This window comes from Chaetodon trifascialis, chromosome 4 (genome assembly GCF_039877785.1).
Source record: "Chaetodon trifascialis isolate fChaTrf1 chromosome 4, fChaTrf1.hap1, whole genome shotgun sequence".
Taxonomy (NCBI): Eukaryota; Metazoa; Chordata; class Actinopteri; order Chaetodontiformes; family Chaetodontidae; genus Chaetodon; species Chaetodon trifascialis.
The window spans coordinates 5,260,745-5,280,614 of NC_092059.1; the positions used below are offsets into that span (position 1 = coordinate 5,260,745).

The 19,870-nt window shown below is 45.2% G+C and overlaps 2 protein-coding genes across 2 annotated transcripts in view; one reads left to right on the forward strand and one right to left on the reverse strand.

Annotated features, from left to right (window-relative positions):
- The first annotated feature begins 13,767 nt into the window (after window positions 1-13,767).
- On the forward strand, window positions 13,768-16,209 carry rasl11b (RAS-like, family 11, member B). The gene is made up of 4 exons (XM_070961108.1): window positions 13,768-14,047; window positions 14,157-14,213; window positions 14,314-14,390; window positions 14,986-16,209. The coding sequence occupies exons 1-4, from the start codon at window positions 13,933-13,935 to the stop codon at window positions 15,481-15,483; spliced, it is 747 nt and encodes a 248-aa protein (XP_070817209.1). The 5' UTR covers window positions 13,768-13,932; the 3' UTR covers window positions 15,484-16,209.
- A 997-nt stretch (window positions 16,210-17,206) lies between these two features.
- scfd2 (sec1 family domain containing 2) overlaps window positions 17,207-19,870 on the reverse strand; it is an 89,439-nt gene continuing 86,775 nt past the window's right edge. Inside the window, exon 9 of the mRNA XM_070960113.1 lies at window positions 17,207-17,683. Coding sequence (XP_070816214.1) covers window positions 17,591-17,683 — 93 coding nt within the window. The 3' untranslated portion in view covers window positions 17,207-17,590. The remainder of the gene's footprint in view (window positions 17,684-19,870) is intronic.

The window sequence follows — 19,870 nt, forward strand, 5'->3', positions numbered from 1 at the left end:
GCAGTTTACCATTGAAATCACGTAGAAATATAGTACATTTCCATTATATTTATAAGTATATCATTATTATTAGAAATTATAATAGTATATTTATTTATTTATATTTAAATATAGAGTCTCCAAGCCCAAACTGAGATAGATATGTTTTCAGATTTCAGAAAGCTCCCAACAGAGCATCAGAAGAATTTATTTAAAATAAAGAAAAATCAGCAGATTAGTCCTTTAATCGCTGGAGACAAGCATTAACATTGCTGAGCTCTTGTCCTCATTCTTGATATTTTGTAGACTAAATAACTAATCATTCAATTTGCAGGAATCTGCACCCCAACCACCAATTAGCTGACCATAATGAAGAGAGGGGGGGCACATAAAAGGTAAGCGTCCCCCCCCCGGGACACTCTCATTCACCACCAGCTTTGCTTGTGCTTTCACAACAATCCCCTCAGCAATTATCTCCTTAGCATTTACATGTGAACAAAAGGAAAGGAAAACAACAAATAATTATGATTCTTCTGGACTTCAAAAGGAATGGGAAAGAAGACAGGATTAAAAGTATTCACGGAAAAACAGCGGCAGGGTTGGCGGTTTGAGCCGTGGAGGATGGGAGAGTTTCATTGTTGGGCAGACGTTTGATATGCATCATGAGTTTATTGAGAAATTTGATGATTGATGTGCTCTCATGGGTTTATTTATGAGTACTTCTGACTGATGGGGAAACACATGTGGTGGTAGCTTGTGGGCTCTTGATGCGAAGAGTTCCCAGACTTACTTTCTATTTCAGTCCAGTCTGTATTAATAGGATTGAGGGCCACTGAGGATGCGGCTTCCCTTTTCCTGGCTCATACTGCTTTTACTGTCATTACAGCCGCTCTGTGTGTGCTCACTGATGGTTCTGGATAATGTTCTCACTGTAAAAGAACATTTCATATGCTTTCTCTGACATCCACAAACCAAAGCACGTGTGAAAACATCTCCAGTTCTGTGCGTCTGATGATCCACTCCCAGCCTTGCTGATGAGATAAAAAGCTTTCTTTTCAAGCTGTGCAGGGCAGCTTACGTGTTGACACGAGGCTTCAGATGAGCAGAGACGATGAGTGAATTCAGTCTGTTTGTTTGGAGTTAATCTCTCTCATGCAGTATGTGGTTGCCTCCTCATGTTTGGACGTAGCTGACAGGACTTTTGTATCCACAACATGTTTTTTTCGTCAGCCAGCAGGTGAACCTCAGCAGACCTGCTCTGCTCGCTCTGGCTGAGATCAAAAGTGGAGTTTTCATGTGGGTGCACGTGCTCTACACACAGACAGACAAACACACACAGAAAATACTATTGAGTTCAGAAAGTGTTTGCAGGAAACGAGGCTGGCTGCGCCACAAAAAGCGCTGATGACCTTCCTGTCGTTCAAGCTGCTACAAAGAGAGCCACATGAATTATGCATAATTTCCGCGCCGCCGAGAAAATAATCTTCCAGTTTAGAATCAGTGATTCACTGCAGCTCGGTGGCATTTTGTACAGGCTGAAACATCAAGGTTAGGAACAGTCTGTTTGGATTGTTTTAGAGGAGTTTACTTGCAACAGAAGCTTTTAATTTTCACTGTCAGAGCTGGAACTCGGTGTATTGTGATGCCTGCAAATACAAAATGAGTCAGAGCCAAATCTTGGCAACTTTGACGTTGGTGATGAAGAGGCCTTCGATTTCATTATCAAGTTGCATGATTTGAAGTGACAAGTGAAAAACTGCTGCACCATTTTAGTCACAAAAATCATTTTCAATGCTGCAGAATGCAAAACTCATGTCAATTTTACTTATAGAGCATGAAACCTGATACATACAGTCCCTGCTGTTTGTGCATTAGTCAAAACTGTGCATGTATGAAAATAAGACAGTGATATTATCAGTCGCAGCCCATAGACGCTGCACTGAGAGGTGCTGACGGTCGGTTTAATTGTCTTGTATCAGTAGCACGAAGAAATGAAGCAGTCGAACATTAAAGCAGATTAACTGAGTGTAAAACACTTTTGAAAAAGTCTGTTCGTGTCATTACCGCGGACCTCCAGCACACAGATGCTCTGCAAAATTAAACTTGATTGGTATCTTGACCTCCAATCACGATTAACTTGCCCAATCAGACGAGACCTCGTGTTGGAGTTACTATCCAGGTCAGGTTACCTCATATTCCACTCATGGGGCTTCCTGAACACTAAAACCTAATAGGATACACATTGCCTGTGTTTTATGAAGGGAAGCACGGAGAACAACTATAAGAACTTGGCCAGAACAGCGAGAAGAAGAGAGGAGTGAATTATTGCACTCACAGGCGTTGTTGCGCTTATTGGCTCCTGGTACAAACTGTTCCAGACGGACTCATCTGGACCGTAGTTTACATGTACGGCACCCCTGCTTCTGTAAACAGAGGAACGGCATGCTGGGTAACGGCGCTCTGTTGTCTGAGGATGTGCAACAGACACCAGCTTCTGGGTCATCAACAGCAAAACAGGACACAGAGTTAATACAAGGAAAGGCACGTTTTGGATCAGTTTGATGCTCTCTATGACTAATACTTCTATTCATTATTGATTATTCTGTTGTTTTTCACATTAGTTGATCGATTGTTTGATGTTTAAAAAGGTCAGAAAACACAGAGCCTGTAAAAGATGTTCGCTCCCTTTGGAAGTTTTCATGTTTTATTGTCTTACAGTGTCAAAGGTTTTTTTTTTTTGACAAAAGTCTTGTTTTCATAAATATTCACGACCTCCAGTTTAATATTTCATAGACGCTGGATGCGCCTTTGACAGCACTTACAGCCGTGAGTCAAACATATCTATCAGCTTTCTGCATCTGGACGCTGCCATTTTCCCCCATCATTCTTCAAACCTGCTCCAGCTGCACAGGGACTGTGTGAGCTGACACAGTCTGTAAATCTCTTGTGATTCAGTGCCGCAAGACAAGAAAATACCATAGCTTCAAAGATGAATATTTTTTTAAAGGCACTGTTGTAAAAAATGCAAAATACAATTCCCCAGAGCTGAAAGTGAGGTCTTTAAAGCGCGTTTTGTCCGACTCCCAGTCAAAAACCAAAAGGCTTTGAGTTTATGATATAAAACAGACGGAAAACAGAATATCCTCACATTTGATGAGATTGGAACCAGTTATTGTTTGACAATTTTGTTTGATAAATGACTGAAGTGATTATCAGAATTATTCATCTGTATACTCCAATCCAGATGGCACCATGAATGGCTGCTTCGCTCTCTTCTTCTTCACTCTCCACTGCTGTGTACAGCCAAGCATCCAATACATCCATATACAGTGTACATACATATGTGTATTTATATATACGTATATACACACAGTATATACACACAGTATATACATAAATAGATACACACATATATACATACACGTATGTATGTATATGTATATGTGTGTGTGTCTGTGTTTGTTTAAATGCACACATACTGTATGTGCTTTATACATACACAAAAAGATGAAAGTGACTTCAAATTCATGTGAAAAGAAACTCAAATAATACATTTTGCCATGACAAACCCATAAAAATACACACATCCTGAAGTGTTCTTTCAGGTGACAGCCCTGTTCGCAGCCAGAAATACCTGAAAATGCACCTGTTCTCCACAAACACTTTCAGTCAGTGAGACAGTGACAACAAGGGCACAATAGCCGCATTGTTCTCATCGCACAAAGCGATGAATAGCAGAGTTGGCCGGGTCCTTCTCATTCAGGCAGCAACAGAAAGTATATCTGCATATGAGCATTGAGTGAGTGCAGGTGATTCATGATGCAATCAAATTCAGGTAATTATTCAGTGCTGAAAAAAAGGTTTATTTAAACAGCGGGAGTTTATGACAGCAGGTCAGCGGGTCAGTGGATAATAGTGTCGGGCTACATAAAGCACTGGCCTAGTTTTTGTGAACATTTCACCTAATTAACACGAGGAGAGCCTCATCTGCAGGCTTGTTTTGCAGTCATGGCTGATTCTGGGTTTCTGTAACTGCTCTTTATTTGGTTAATTGAAAGTGAACGAACGGCGGCTCTTAATTTAGACCTGACAGAATCTAATGAAGAGCGAGACCTCGTGCTGCAGACATGTTAGCGCAGCCCTGTCCCTGTCTAAGTGGTCTGAAATGGGAGATATATCAGAAACCCCCCCCCACGCTCATATATCATATCCCCTGCATATTTCCCTCACGTCTATGGCAGCTCCAGATTCCTCTGCTGCCCTTCTTCTCCTCTGGAAGCTGAGCAGCATCTTGTCCTCATCACGGTCAATAACAATAGATCTGTTTGTATAGCTGGATGTCTACAGTGAGCTGCAGAAAGCACCGGAGCTTGACCCACTTTCCAGTCCTGTGAACCGCATTAATTCACCCTGCCAGGTGCTTGAGAGCATGGAGGTCTGCTAAGTGAACTTACTGAAGCCTTTATCTGCCTTTACGCTGTCCAGGCTGGAGCTTGAGATTTTGATGTAAACAGGGAGAACCTTGACACAAGTTTGGTTGTATTGCTATCACTCAGCAGAGAAACACACATACAAAGATTTCTATTCACCGGCTTTTTTACACATTTTCATAAAACTAGAGAACTAGCGAGAGCCTTGTGGTTGTTTGCCTCCTCCAGCCAGACAAGCTGCAGTTTACATCCACGTCTGGCCAGACTCACATCATATATGTACTGAGGACTTTGAAGGAATTACAATAGTAGAAGGTTTTAAGTATATCTTTGGTGAAATGGAAGTTATTGCTATACTGACATGTGTGATTCCAGTGAATAATGTCCAGTGAGAAACATGCTACAAAGGACTGATAGAGAGCTTCATCATATGATGCAACGACAATCACCTGAAGATCAATATCAGCAGAACCAATCAGCTTGTGGAGGACCACGATGCTCCAGATATGGATGTGAAGAAGCTACAAACTGTAAAACATGGATGCTTCACACACATCTTCACCTGGCAGCACAGAAGATCGAAACAATCAGCACAGTTTCAAGGTGGACGCCCAAGATTAGTCATCAGTTCAGTTACTGACCTCTAGACTGTGATTAAGGACTCACAACATGTCTGTCAACCCTCCTGCTTCTGGTATCTAATCCAACCCCCACACAGTCAAAGCAACGACGTGTTACTGGGAGAAGTGATATTTGAGATCCCATAGAAAAAAACACATTACTGCACTACAATGACCTCAAATGCCAAAAATGTCCTCCTTGCTCATCGCTGATGTTTTGAAACTGTGAGCAGTGAGGTTTAAAATCAGTGAGCCAGGAGGAAATGTGAGGATTTGGGGGCGCCTCAATAAAACCTGGGGGTGCTCCTCTGCCTGTGCAGACCCCAGAGAAGGAACATCACCCCCACTATGTGTTTAAACATCCTGGAGCAGTATTTTTTAAATACAATATTAGTGAATCTTCTTCTCTGCTTGATGTTGAGTCCTCTCTGACGCAGCTGCAAAAGAAAAAAAATGTTGTGTACAAGTCTTTTTGTCCTCAGACAATAACCACTATGCTCACCTTGAGTTTCTTTTGCACGTCAAACCAGTGGAATCTACCACAGAGGAGGCTGGCTGCATTGAAAATATCCATTAATTAACATATGAAGCGCATGCATGAATGCTGAAGTTTATCAGTGAAATGGCTGAAATCTCATCGCTTTCACAGCTTTCTTCCACATGTCAAGGACTTGAAGCCTCATCTTCAGCCACAGCAAATCTGCCTGCCTGTAATGTGTGAAGCATTAGGAAGAGACAGCAATGAAGGGGGGGGGGGGTTCAAGTAGCACATGATGCTGCGGTACCCCCTCCCTCAGGATGTCTGACGCACATCTTTTTCCTTTTTCATTGTACCTGGTGCCAGTTTTCATGGAGAGTACAGTATGTACCCTTCAAGAACACTGACACCTTCGTTTCTGCCTGAAGCAGTTTGGTGCGTCTGTTTTCTCTTTCTCACTCTGAGGCAACCCAATGGCCCTGCTCCACCGCAGCTCTTCCCTGCAGCAGACGTAATGTGTTTCTGAAAGCCGGGCTGGGGGGCAAAGAGAGCCTGAGCCCCATCTGTGCTGGGGCTGGAGCGAGGCAGAGCTGGCTGCTGTAACCTTCCTCTTGTGTTAGCTTTTTGTTACCATCTCTTGTGTTAACGGATCGGTTTTGACTCATGTTTTAAATCATCTATCATCCAATTTGTTTCTCATCTCTTGGTTACCTTGTTAGGCTTCCTTATCCAAGAAAAAAATGGTTTTAATATTTTTGGTGTGGGCCTCTGGGCCTTTTTTTTTGCCAGCATACCCCTCGATTTCAATTCTAAAAACTGGTAAAATGAACCTCAAGAGAATCATATAAATAAATAAAAGGTTGTTGTGTTACCTGCCTATTACTGAGGGGATTTAGAACACATTTCTTAATTAAATTTGATTTATTTATTTTTTCATTTTAATATTATTAATTATAATAACATCTATGGTGTTACGGGTCAATTTCGACCCGTACATATTTACTTCAAGAGAAAGTCATAACATAAATATAACAAAATATAGATTTGCAAGGTCAAACAACCAACAACCGATCAAGCAAATCAAACCAATAGAAATCAATTACTCGTTCCAAAGCAAAAAGTTAAAGTCTCTGTGAGCAAGAACAAGCATGTGTGTATGTGTGTGTGTTTAGATACATGTGTGGCAAAAAGTGACACTTTCAGTGTGTTCTTCGCAGAGATATGTCTTGCAGTTGAAGCACAATATGTTTGTCTTTCTGTCTTTACTGCCTGGGCAGACCTGACACGGGTCGGGTGGCCTGAGTGGGCTCGCGGTTGAGGCAGGGCTGGCTGAGGAGGATGCTGGAGCGGATGCTCTTTGTGCTCCCGATGACGTGGACGGAGAGCTAGAAGAGCTCTGCAGCTGTCTGACCAAGGCTGCAGCATCTGGGTCTCGGGGCACCCGTTCCCTTCATTCTCTGCTTGTTTTGTGGAGTTCCATCTTTGGTGGATGTGGGTCCACAACACAAATGCATTACATGCCGACACATCAGGGATGTTGTAAAACACAACCTTTGGCCATCTCCTGGTCATTCACTGGCAAGTGTAGGTGGCAGTCAGCTTGTCCAGGTTGGCTCACTGAAAATCTTCATCTCATTTTTGCATGATGCAAATTGTAGATATGCACTCTGCAACTCACCAACTCTATACTGAACTGACCTCACATGTCTGGCCATACCCGTCTTTGTTTGTTTTGTTTTTGTGCAGGTATACTGGAAAACAAGGCAAAATGAGAATCCCCTAAAGCTCACATGACTGGGAGAGGAGCTGGCTGTCAGTGTGTTGGTTATAATTTCAGTTTTGGCTCTAATTATTGCTTTATAATGTTATTTCTTACACAAGAGGAAGGTTAACCCCACGTCATGTGTAGGATTTAGCTTAAAATATGAATCCCAGCAATGTCCACAAAATCACAAAAAGGTGTCTTTCAAGTTTCTACAAGTCCGACTGTCCTTGATTCAACCGTCCTCGGATAACCATGACCAAGGTGGCTCCACAGACGTCATGTCTCCAGTTACGTCTTTCGGCGTTCCTGCTACACACAGGTGAGTTGACAAAATGTGGCGAGATCTTCTTTTTCCCGCTTCCGCTAACGCACACACTGATTAAAACGCCCAGCATGTGTTCTCTCACACACTCTCTTCCTGTTTGGTGTCCTCACAAAGGACATGTGCTGCGGAGAGAGGTGACCTTGAGGATCTAGAGGGGGAGTCATCTCACTCCGCCTCTGAATCAGGCGCACACACATTCATGTGAAAGTCTTTCTTTGTGCAGTGTGTGAGCATGCTGCATAATTGGTGAGATTATGCCAAAGCATGGGAGTCTGTGTGGGTGCGTGTGTGCATATGAATGAAAGTGGGCAATCACTCATAATACTGTCATGATGTACATGTTGAAGAGTCCATTGTTCCTGAGTCTGTCTGCACATGCAGGGACAGAAGGCTCTGGGGGACAGTTCTAGCAGCTTTAATGGGAGGGAAAGAATAACTCATGATGTAATCTTCACTATGGACAAACATCATGACCTGACACAGACAAAACAAGACCCGGCAGATCTGCGATCAGCATCAGTAGTTAAGTGGGAATCTCAGGAACAAAGTAAAGACGCTGTCATCAGTGAAAGCAGGTGTGCAATTATCTCCCCGCTTCCAGTCTTTAGGGCTCCTCTGAGTCAGAGCGCTCACCTGAGAGAAGGCAGTCCTTCATCGATCAGGATCAGGATCAGGATCAGGATCAGAACCGGCTTTATTGGCCAAGTAGAATTTGACTTTGGGTTAAACATTGCACTCAATCAATGTACCTGTATAGGAAACACATAGGAATGAGGACAAAAGACAACAAAACAAAAAGACCTGAAAAAATAAAAACCAGCTCAAGATGAGCTGCTCAAGGCGACCATCATCTTGCATGAGATGAATAAACACTCAGCCCTCTGAAGAAGCATCTCATAGCAACACTTTCTAACCCAGACAAACGACAAACACAGGCGGATAATAATGTTTCCCCACAGGGCTGGTGAAACTGCTCTTTTCTTGGTTTATTCGGCTAACACCAGGATGTCTGTTTTTCATCTTATTTATCTGAACTTCACATCAGATCACAGGACCTTAAACTACCTCTGTGTTTTTGTACTGCTATCAGCTGTCCGTCTGCAGTACATTGAGGGAAAGCCCTTCAGATCACGGTCTAAAACAGGCCGTTTACATCCCAGTGTTGTCATGTTTTCCAGTGTTTTCTATTGGTTTAGGCGCACCTATTTATGCCATCAGATCTGTGTTCACAGGTGCCTAATCCGCCTATATTCAGGTTCATTCTTCCTGTGAGAGGCAGTGACAGGACTGAGCCTGTCTGTCAGTTTGCACACAAAACTTTATTTAGTCTTGAAGACACCGGACTGACAGGAAAGCTGCCTCTGGGATGACAAAAGATGACAGATGCTTGGGTAAACTGTGATAATAACGAGGTAATTAAGGTTATCGATATAAGACGATGATGGTGATGGAAGGATAATGGTGGTGACAGCTGTCTGACTAAAGTCTGGCTGAAAACAGAATCAGAATAAATATTTGGAAGCTTATTTTCCACGTGCACGTACCTCCGCTCTCTTTTCTGTTTACTTTCACGGACGCTCCACCTGAACCTGAATCGGGCTGCACGTGCACAGCAGCCTCTTTATCCCTATTCATCACTGGGCTCTTGTTACTTGTGAGCTGACGACAGGTCACTGTGTCCCACTGAGGGCTGTGAAGAGGCCACAGAGGAGTTGTGATAACAGTCGCATCAGAGCTGCCACAGTTAGAGCCATTTCATTCCCCCATTTGTTGCACACAAAGACCAAAACTTACCCTCCATGCCCATCACATGATTACACAGAACCAGTGTGCATAAACTCTCTCATGCTGTTTGTATAATTTCCAGTATGTGAAGCACTTCAGTTTGGCCAGCACATCTACAGATCTGAACTCCAGCCCTGGCCCAGAATCACCCCCCCAGGGAGCTGTCGGTCTATATTAAACCACCATAGAGGCCCTGCTCTGAACCTCGCTCTGCCTCCAGCATGAGCTCCAGCTCCGCTCCGTCTGGGCAGTAAAGCAGACTAGACGGACAGACGGGGCCCAGGGGGACAGTCTGATTTACCGACAGAGACCAAAAACCATAAATCTCAACCACTGGACCCCGCGTCCCAACACGATCTGTCCAGAGCAGAGCGTCCCCGTCCGCCGGTCTGCCTGTGTCATACTGATGATGACTTTATCTCATTACAACCGGCTGCCAAGCTTTCTATCCAGACAGCACATTAGAAATTAATGTGTGTGTTGGTTGCCATGGATGCCTGAACACTAACGATTCATGAAGAAATGAGGCCGAAGCTGTTAAGTCTCAAAGATATCTGGAGATGAATGTACCCACTTCTGCTTTAAAAATCAAACAGCGACTTGACGTTTCCACAGGTCAACACTGTGTTCCCTCACGCCCTGTACTGGTGTCTAATGGGTGGACTGCAGGGGTCAATCTCAGGCTCATTAGCGTTTCACCTACACATGTAAGTTAACGACACCATTATTTAGTGTACACACGTGGAAGAGGTGCAGAGGATGTTCCAACAAACTTCATAACTCCTACGAAGAAAGCAGCTGTTTGTGTTAATTATCTCTGCAGATTTCTGATGCAGATGGATTTTATGAGATGTAAAAAGTTAAAAATCTCTTTTAACCAAAATACTCTGGCCTTTTTGCACAGAAAACATCAGCATTCCCATCATCACAGAACCTCTAAATATAATTGTTGTGCAACAGATCACTGATGATTCACAACGGTTTCCTCCATTAAAACAATAAGACATGACCTCCTTACCCACTCATGTCAAAACGCCCTCTTAATCCTCCACTTAACAAGTGCAGTTTGTTATGTTTCCACTCACAGGTTTTCCACGTGAGAGGAAAAACAACAACCTCTCAATGAGTGAAAACAGGATAATCCCAGAGTTTAAAGTCTTACCTTAAATACACGTCTATGGTCACATGCACGCCAGACGAAAACACGCCGATCCCCTGTTATTGCTGCAGCACCTACGGCTTTTTCTCCCCGACATGCACGTAGCCACGCATGTTGGCACACATTAACAGTTTGTGGACTGCATGCCTGTCCTCAGAAATGAGAGTGGAAACCAATTACCCAGTGCTACGCCAGGGATCAGCTGTGGAATGTAAACAGGAGAAGGGGAGCATGAATGGAAGATGGAGAATCCAGATTTAGATATTTTCCATCATGTTCCTGAAGACAAGCTGCGGCCAACTGGCCAGCGTCACTTTTAAAAGCTTGAGCTGGCATTCCTCGAGTGGCAGGAGGAGGTGGTGTGTGTGTGAGGGGACTATTGTCATTCAGACCCAGCACCATAGTCCACACAACCCTCTAAAACCACCACTGCCATCCCCCTACTACTGCTGACATTCAGAGGTATGCAAATGGCCCAACATGTTGGAAGGTTTACATTTCAATAAGAAAAACAACCTCTCTTCCTTTGTGTGGCTCGAGAGCAGCTTGTGCTGGCAGGCCAATGCAATTTCCATTGGTCAGTGGAAATGCAAATTTGCTTGTAGATATAAACAAATGAGAGAAAAGATCTATGAAAAGATGTGTGAATAGATCTGCTTTTCACAGTTACCCCTGTGTTTGTGCATCTGCAGCGCAGCGCTGCGAGAGAAGGCGAACAAATGGTCAGTTCAGTTATTTCTTAAATTATCAATGCAAATATGGAACTTTTATGGAGAACCAAACTAAATTTGGAGTATTAAGCATCTGTTTTTTTGTGCAGCTTTGAAGTAACTACAAAATTACTGTGTTTAAGACCAGGTAAAATAATTGGCCCCCAGTAATCACCATTGCACTCCATGATTAAAGGCAATGGGAATGATAAGCATCTATCACGATGCTGATAAACACATGACCGTGGCTCATGAGGTTTGGCCCTGGGGCAGCTCCAAACTGCCCCAGCTTCTCTGATATCCCAAATGACCGTCCTTTGTGGGATCGCGCCTGGGGGGCAAGTGACGGCAGCGTGCTTCTTCTCAGCTCCACTGTAAAAGGCGAGGCCGCCTCGGGAAATCAGTCCTCACTTACGTGTCAACAAGGACATCCTTCTAAGAACACCTCCTCCTCCTGATTTCATCTGCCCCTGATCCCCCTCTCTGCCAGCCCCCAATTAACTCGACATTCCTCTGTTTGCAGCGAATACCCCGAATTCTCCCTGGTAATTGCCACCACCCCGGCGAAAAGATTAGCACCATTTTACCTTCTCTAACCGTCCATTGTCACCTATGTGTGGCTGACAACCTGATCCCTGAGCCAGGCCTTGTTCTGCTCTGCTGTAGCTACGATAGTCTGCTTTGACTCAAAGGGGTTGTGATTTTCCTGCAGCCCTCCCTCAGGGAAAGTGAAGGCAACACCGGCCTGAAGGCACGACTACAGTTAGAGTTATTGCACCGCTGTGTGAAATGCATCATCACCACAAAGTCATTGTCTTTCAGATATAAAACGAGTGATGTTGCACTGTGTTGACTTCTGGTGTGAGTCGCTCAGCATTTCTAAAACTGCCTAAGAACACCTCCACAGCATCCTCCCTCCTTCTCATTTGCCCTCTCGCCTGGTTGCTAGAGGAGGGAGCAGCCGTGATGCTTTTTACAATTCTGCGTTACAAATATGCTGCAGCGTGGGCTTGGATTACAAATGGGTGACACCTCGCTCACATCATTCAGTTGAAAAAGGCAGGAGCATCACTCCCACTCAGAGGATCTGAGGGAATCCAGTTTGCATGTCACAAAATGCAACCATGTGCAGGATTTACTCAGCAAGAAAACAGGCTCGCCCTTCCCATCATGCCGCTGGGGCGAGTTTGGCCGTGATGTGGTTCGAGGGCTGTGTGTGCGTGCGTGCACACCTCGCAACCAGGTCTGCTCACCAATCCCGGGCACTAATTTCATATTTCAGCGCAGCCAGCTGTCAACAGCGCTCTTATCAAAAATACATACCAGACCATAATCACAGAAGCACTGCATGCCAAAATACCTCAGAGCACATGAGCGCAAATGAAAGATGAGAGTGGGAGGCCTATGGGGGGGGGCAGAAGAAAATGGGACAAAGAGACGACACAGGTTGAATCAGAGCAGCTGCTGAGCTGCTTTGCCATGTGAGGTATCAACAAATGTTTTATTATGTTGCAGTTCACTTGTGAAAATAGGCACTTATTTTACCACTCTGTTTCCATTTTTAGATAAGTGGCTGAAATATTGTGTCATTTCTGGATGTCGGGGGCCGGTAGCTTTCACATCCATGGCATGATTGCTTGCATGAGTTCTTGTAAGGTATGTGTGTGTGAGTGTGTGTGTGTGGGGGGCTGTATTTGTACTACATCAGCAGCCATTAACCCCCTGTGTGGAAGATTCACAAGTGCAGGGGCAAGTCTGAACAGGTTACAGCTGCAGCACAGCGTGGGGAGGTTGAGCAGGATCCACCTGCATCCTTTAATTCCTCACAAAACTTAAACGTTATGGCTGAGACGCAGAAAACACACATAAGAAAACATACAGCTGAGCATGTGGATAATGTTAATGTGATGTTCAAATACTGCTTGATATTTCAATTCAGTTCAATATTCCTTTATTCGTCCCGCGAGGGGAAATTCCAATTTCACAGCAGCACCAATAAAGTGGATAGAATGGTAAAAGACAACAAGTGCATGCAAGTTAAACACAACAAGTATATACAAAAGGGTGGGATAAAAAGAAAAACATCATCCTAAAAAAATTGTAAATAGTATTTACAGACTGTTATGTACCGGTAGTGTTGCACAGGTTACTGCACAGATTGTTTCACAGGTTATTGCACAGATTATTATACATATTATTATACCGATTCTCAATAAAATAAGATTAATATTGTTACAATTACATTATGTTCTATCACAGTATAATTCAGTAATAGTTTTGCTGTGAAGCTGAATATAAACAAACATGTTTTGTTCCTTTCTCCCTCCGAAAAGAGGGACACTTTTGTCAGGACACCCAGCCGGAGCCCACCTGTTGCCCGAGCGTTTTTCGCTTGTGTGCAGCGCGCACATCCACGTGTAGGCGGGGGCGCACGAGGGAGGGGAAGGCTCACCGGCGTCCAATCAGAAGCGAGCGACGCTCGGGCGCTATAAAAACCGCGTGCGCCTCTCTGCAGCAGCAGCGCAGCTTCTTCTTCTTCGCTTGTGCAGCTGTATTGTTTGCTAGACATCTTCTGAGCCTTCCCGGGAGTCATTTAGGATTTACTTTCACCTGAAAGCTGAAAGAGTTTTGGAAAGAAAACCGTTGCTGTCTCGGACGGAACTGACGAACGGAGAAAAGAAATGCGTCTCATCCACAACATGACGACTATTGCGGAGTATCCAGCTGCGGAATACTCGGTCCCTAACCGGGTCATAAAAATGGCTGTGATAGGAGGCAGCGGAGTTGGGAAAACCGGTAAGAAAACGACTAAAACCCTCGCTTGTAGTTGTAGAGGTGGAGTGATTTGTGTCGTCTCATATTCTCTGATATAATTGTCTAATTTTGCCTCTTTTCTGGATTTCAGCGCTCGTGGTGAGATTCCTGACGAGGCGCTTCATCGGAGACTATGAGAGAAACGCTGGTGAGTAGCCGAGCGGCGTCACTGCTGATGAGCCGAGACGACACAAGTCTCTCAGTCCTGGTCTTAATATCCATTTTTCGTCCCGTGTGTGTGTGTGCAGGTAATCTCTACTCCAGAGAGGTCCAGGTGGACGGAGACCAAGTGACCATCCAGGTTCAAGACACTCCTGGTGTGGAGGTAAGATCCTCTTTTTTTCCCTCCTCAGGCTGAAAACAGGCAGATTAGTTTGTTTTCTCTTCAGGTAAACTGAGCCGACCGGGTTCAACACATGAAAACCCGCCGAGGATAAGCCAATACAAAGATGATATAATCTAATTCACCGTCTGGCTGTTAAGATCATCTAAGCCTCTCCTGACTGGGCACCAGTCCAAAACTAAAGATGTGTGTGTGTGTGTGTGTGTGTGTGTGTGTGTGTGTGTGTGTGTGTGTGTGTGTGTGTGTGTGTGTGTGTGTGTGTGTGTGTGTGTTTTCTCCTGAAGCTGAGCCCTTCAGTCTGGCTGTCTAATCTCCCATTTAGGCTAATGGATGTCTGAGGCCAGGGTAAATGATACCCTGATCCTCATCCAGGCTGCTCAATCACCCACACCTCACTGTGCTGGAGTAACCCTATAGCTCACGTCTGCCTCAGTCAGCATTCCAGTCATGACTAAAGATCAGTGGCAGGAAGTCAGGGAGCGTTTAATCTGGCCTGAATTCAGTTTCATGGCTCTTTAGGACAGAAACAATAAATGTAAAAGAGTCGTGTTTTAATCAGCCTCCTTTTGCTTCACAGATGACCGATAATGGCATCAGCCTGCCTGATCATGTGACCTGCTCCATCCAGTGGGCCGACGCGGTGGTGCTTGTGTACTCTGTGACGGACCGCCGCAGCTTCGACTTGATCGATCAGTTGCACCAGCAGGTCGTCCGTGCCGGCGGTGCCAATATGCCCCCGGTGATCCTGCTGGCCAATAAGGCGGACCTGCTGCACCTGAGGCGGGTCGACTCCCAGCAGGGCCCTTTGCTGGCGGGAACGCTGGGCTGCTGTTTCTATGAAGTATCTGCCAGCGAGGACTACAGCCAGGTGCACAGGGCCTTCCACAGGCTGTGCTGCCAGCTCGCCAAGCAGCCGCCCCCGGCCTCCAACTCCTCACACGGCTCCGCCAGCGCCGCCACGGAGAAGAGGCGCTCGCCCCTCATCCCCAGGCCAAAGTCTCCCAACATGCAAGACCTGAAGAGGCGCTTCAAGCAGGCGCTGTCGGCCAAAGTCAGGACCGTCACCTCGGTGTGAGGAGGACCAGAAGTTGAAAGTGGTCCAGAGCGGCCGCAGAGAGAAAGAAAGCATTGAAGGTGGAAAAGAGGACGGAAGATTCATGCTTCTGCACTGCAGTCCTGTGCTGAAGAGGGCAGGTGTGAGATGAAACAGCAGTAGGTGTTAATATCCGGAGGCGGTTGAATCTTTCCAGAGGTAATCACCTCTAAACGGGCAGGCGTCTCCTGTCGGATGGCACACGCGAGGAGAAGCGGCGGGGAGGCTCATCATCTCCCCAGGAGGAGAAACGACACCTGAGGACGCAGAAGCAGCCGTGCGAGGCTGACTGAACCCCAGACTCCCCGCATATCGAATCAGAAAGCTTAAATCAAGCTCTCCTGGCAACAGCGGCTCTCAAGGACTCTGCTGCTTATTTTTAGCCGCGCTGCCCATTGTGGCAGCTTTTTGTTCAGGCTGTTGCTACACGGTGCCGCTAAATGCTCGTGTCATTATAGCAGCTACTTGAGCCAGGGCTGTGTGTGTGTGTGTGCTCTTTTGTGTCAGTAGCTGCAGTGTATTTTTGCAGCATCCAGAAACTGCATGACAGAGTGACGGGTGGGGTGGGGGGTTGTAGAGGGGCAGCAGACAGTATGTAGCATGTGTTGTTATCACTGATGCACTTTATAAAAAAAGGAATAATCCAAAGGGCCTGTTATTTATTTGTTATAAATTCACTTTTTGCTCACAATAAACTGATGAATTTGATGATGAACGTGTCTGGTTTTTCATTCGCTGGCAGCAGAAACGAGCTCAGTTCTCAACCTTCACTCTTTGAGTCAGGGTGATGTTTTCGATTTCATAAGAGTGAAAAACTATTGTGAGGGGGTGACTCACGCAGGAGAAGGTAGTCTGGCTTATGAATAAACCGCCTCTTATAAAAATGCTTTGAAAACAGCATTGAGCCGACGGCGGAGGCGCGACTGTGCAGCAGCCTCTCGGCTCTTGAGGTCTGTCCAAAAACCCGGCGCAGTCCCTGACCCCCGAAAACCTTTCTGATTAAAAAAAAGTGGTTAAAATAGCTCGAGCCAACAGCGGCGGAAGAGTTCACGCTGGTTTTCATTATGGGGTCTTCTGAGAATCACAAACAAAAGATGAAGATGATATTAAGCTCTTTTCCAATAAAACCTGATGTTTGTGTTGCGTCAGCGATCTGTTTATTTACAACCCAAAAACTAATCAGTGAATCCTGAATATCCTGTTACTCTCAGAAGAACCTCAGAACGCAGGACTCACCGGATTTCTACACTCTGTTTGAAAACATGTGGGACGCTTATATTCATGGTAGGTTCAGGTGCGTGTAGGTGGGTGAAATTGCTGAGCTCTGGCTGAGGTGATTCATGGTGGAGAGAATAAAGAGAGCGTGGGCAAGACCGAGGTGTGAGCAAATCACCGGCCTCAGCCTCCAGTGTGAAACGACTTGTTAATTATTTTGCTTTTATTTGCCACCATATGATGCAGTGAGGTGTGAATGGCTGCTAGCAGAGTGTGTATTCCACCACCACAGCACACACACACACACACACACACACACACACACACACACACACACACACACACACACACACACACACACACACACACACACACACACACACACACACACACACAGAATGGCCTGCTTTTCACACATCCTGGTCAAACCAGCTAACAGCTCAGCCTGATGGACTGAGCTGTATGCAAACATAAGACACGACTGAGCCTGAAAAGTGACGGATTTTGTTTTATTAACATTTGACGGAAGCAGAACCTGGTAATTTTACAGCTCTCGCTCAGGAAAACTTCAAAGTGGCTTTTGACAGACTCGTCTTTGGCAGCAGAGGAGGGACAGCCGCACACAAAAATGGTAATTTATTTTACTGCCTCCAAGAAAATAAATCCCCAAAGCTGCTTTTATATCATTACTTTACAGTTTACAGACAGCACACGCTGACACAAACAGGACAGGAATGTCGCTCCGGTTGCATTATCATCTTGATTTCCCCCCGCGGCTTCACAGCCAATCTCGTTAAGTCGGGCTGCGCTCACACCTGACGAGGTGTGGAGGCGCATGTGTCCTTCCACGTGTGCGTTTCCACGTGACGGCCGCTCAGACACCGATGTCAGGCAGCAGTCTCTGGGTGCTGAAGAGCAGCTCGGGGACGTCCGTGGGCCTCAGTAATCTGGTGGACAGAACCAGCACCTGCAGCGGAGCAAAAGGTTAAAACAGGTCACGGCGTGCGACTCCACACTGATAAATGAAGCAGACGTGAGCGTCAGGGTGAGCAATGCAAATTGGCAATCAACAAGGTGCACGAATCAGGTGGCTTGGCAGCTGGTTTCTTTTTTTTAATTTGCTGTAATTGCTTCTGTCATGGAGGTCAGGCTGCGGGCGCTGCTGGTTCGCCGTGTTTTTTGGGTGGCGTGTTGCCTCGAACAATACTTTTTGATGAGAGTCCAGTAAAAATCTTGTGTGTGTGAAACTCTTTGCGGCTGTGCTCAGGTGTCAACAATGAGGCTGAAGCTGGTCGGCATTCATCCCTTTTCATCAGGTAACACTGCCGGTTTCATCTGCCTGATAATTGATGGCTTCTCCTCATTCAGACATTCGGATTCGTACATGTTCATCATCGCTTTATTCAGACGTGACGGGACTGTTAAGGTAAGCTGGTGTGTGACAGGAAGTGCTGGAAAATAGAAACTTAATGATATGAAGGAGGAAGAGCGCTCTCAGCTCTCTCACAGGCTGCATCACTGATGGATTTAAGATTATTTTGCTGTTGAAGCCTTCTTTTGGCACCTAAATCCCCAAATAAATTAAATTTGTACAGATCAGACTATTTCACAAACTGCATATTTTACAGTGCACAAGCATCAGAAACTTGCCTGATATTCATCCACACAGACTGCATGGATGAAAATTAAAAATACAGGCAGGTCCTTGTGTTTTTCAGTCAGTATCAATGCTTCCATCCAGGTACTCATAAGACAAATAAATCAGTGATGCAACACAGATTTGGGTGCTTATTCACACATGTAAGATAGCCATCACATTTACGTAATAAGGTGCATGCTTGCAGAGGTTTTAGAAAACGTTTGTAACCCGCTGGCACAAAGTTTTACATCCACCTGTCAGGCCAACAGGCGGTGACGGTTCGACACTGAGAAACAAAGATTTTCGGTGCAGTATCACTTTAAAGTCAGTGGAAACATGTGGAGAGTCTTGCCGAGGAATGAGTTGAATTTGATGTTCATCCAGGAATTTCTCAAACACTGAACATTTCTTCTCTTTAACTGCTGCTCTTTACTAGAAAGGAAACCCTGAGGCATACATATCCCACGATTCTCTGTCGTTATGTATATTCTGATGCAGAAGGAAAAAGAAAAGTAAGTCACATCAGTCGAAGTTCGCCCTCTTTAAGCGCTTTCTAGTTCAAACCCTGTCCTGTTGTATAACAGAGAGGCTCTGTGTCTCCGCAGCAGTGTTGCTTTAACTCTGGGTCAGCACCTAAAATTGGCACCGGACCTGTTTTTAGTGGCAGACTGTATGTTTCAGAGGAATTTAGTGCGAGAGCAAAACTCTGCAGGCTGCTTTCAGTCGAACTGCTCATCAGCGTCTGGTCCGCAGCCATCGCTCGCACACACTTGCCTATACAAAGTATGTCATGCATGTACACGCTGAGGCTCGAGCGTGTGTGTGCTCAGGTCAGCGTGTGTGTGGGCCAGCAGGTTATTGTATAAGCTCGTCTTTATTCGCTTTTCCTGATTACAGATGGAAGGCTTTGATCCCCGCCAGGCCTTTCATTGTCTCCGGCCTCCCTCTCAAAGCCCTTTATTAAGACAAACCAACATTACCCAGCCCGATCTCCCTCGTCGCCTTCCTGGCACTCCTCTCACACAGAAAGCTAATTCATCTGCCTGTTTTGCATGTCAGTGTGGTCTGCATATGTAATCAGCACCTAAACCAGCCAAACACACGCAGACAGACACAACAGCTCCTGTTTGCACTTGCTGTCTTAATGTGTGTGACGATCGAACGCCACTCTCGCCTCTATACCTCGACCTTATGATTCATATACACATCGTCTAGATCTGTCTGAATTTTTAGGCCTTGGAACAAAAAGATTTCCAACAATCTGCAATGACAGATTCTAATAAACCGCAGCTTTACACACAACCTTCCACACAAACTCAATCGTCTTCCACATTGTTTCAGTTAACCCTCGCCTGCAGCACAAGAAATGCTCAGATCTTTAAGTAAAAGCTGCAAAACCACAATGCACTGCAAGTACTTAAAAATATGCGAGCAGACAGTATAACTGTTAAAAGTACTAATTATGTCGGCCGAATGGCTCCTCTCAGTGTTAAACAGTATACTGGATTATCATTG

Bases quoted from the DNA above. Each gene is read 5' to 3' on its own strand.
- rasl11b (XM_070961108.1), top strand. From the start codon at position 13,933: ATGCGTCTCATCCACAACATGACGACTATTGCGGAGTATCCAGCTGCG. The intron at 14,214-14,313 runs GTGAGTAGCCGA...GTGTGTGTGCAG, and splicing joins AGACTATGAGAGAAACGCTG to GTAATCTCTACTCCAGAGAG. The intron at 14,391-14,985 runs GTAAGATCCTCT...TTTGCTTCACAG, and splicing joins AAGACACTCCTGGTGTGGAG to ATGACCGATAATGGCATCAG.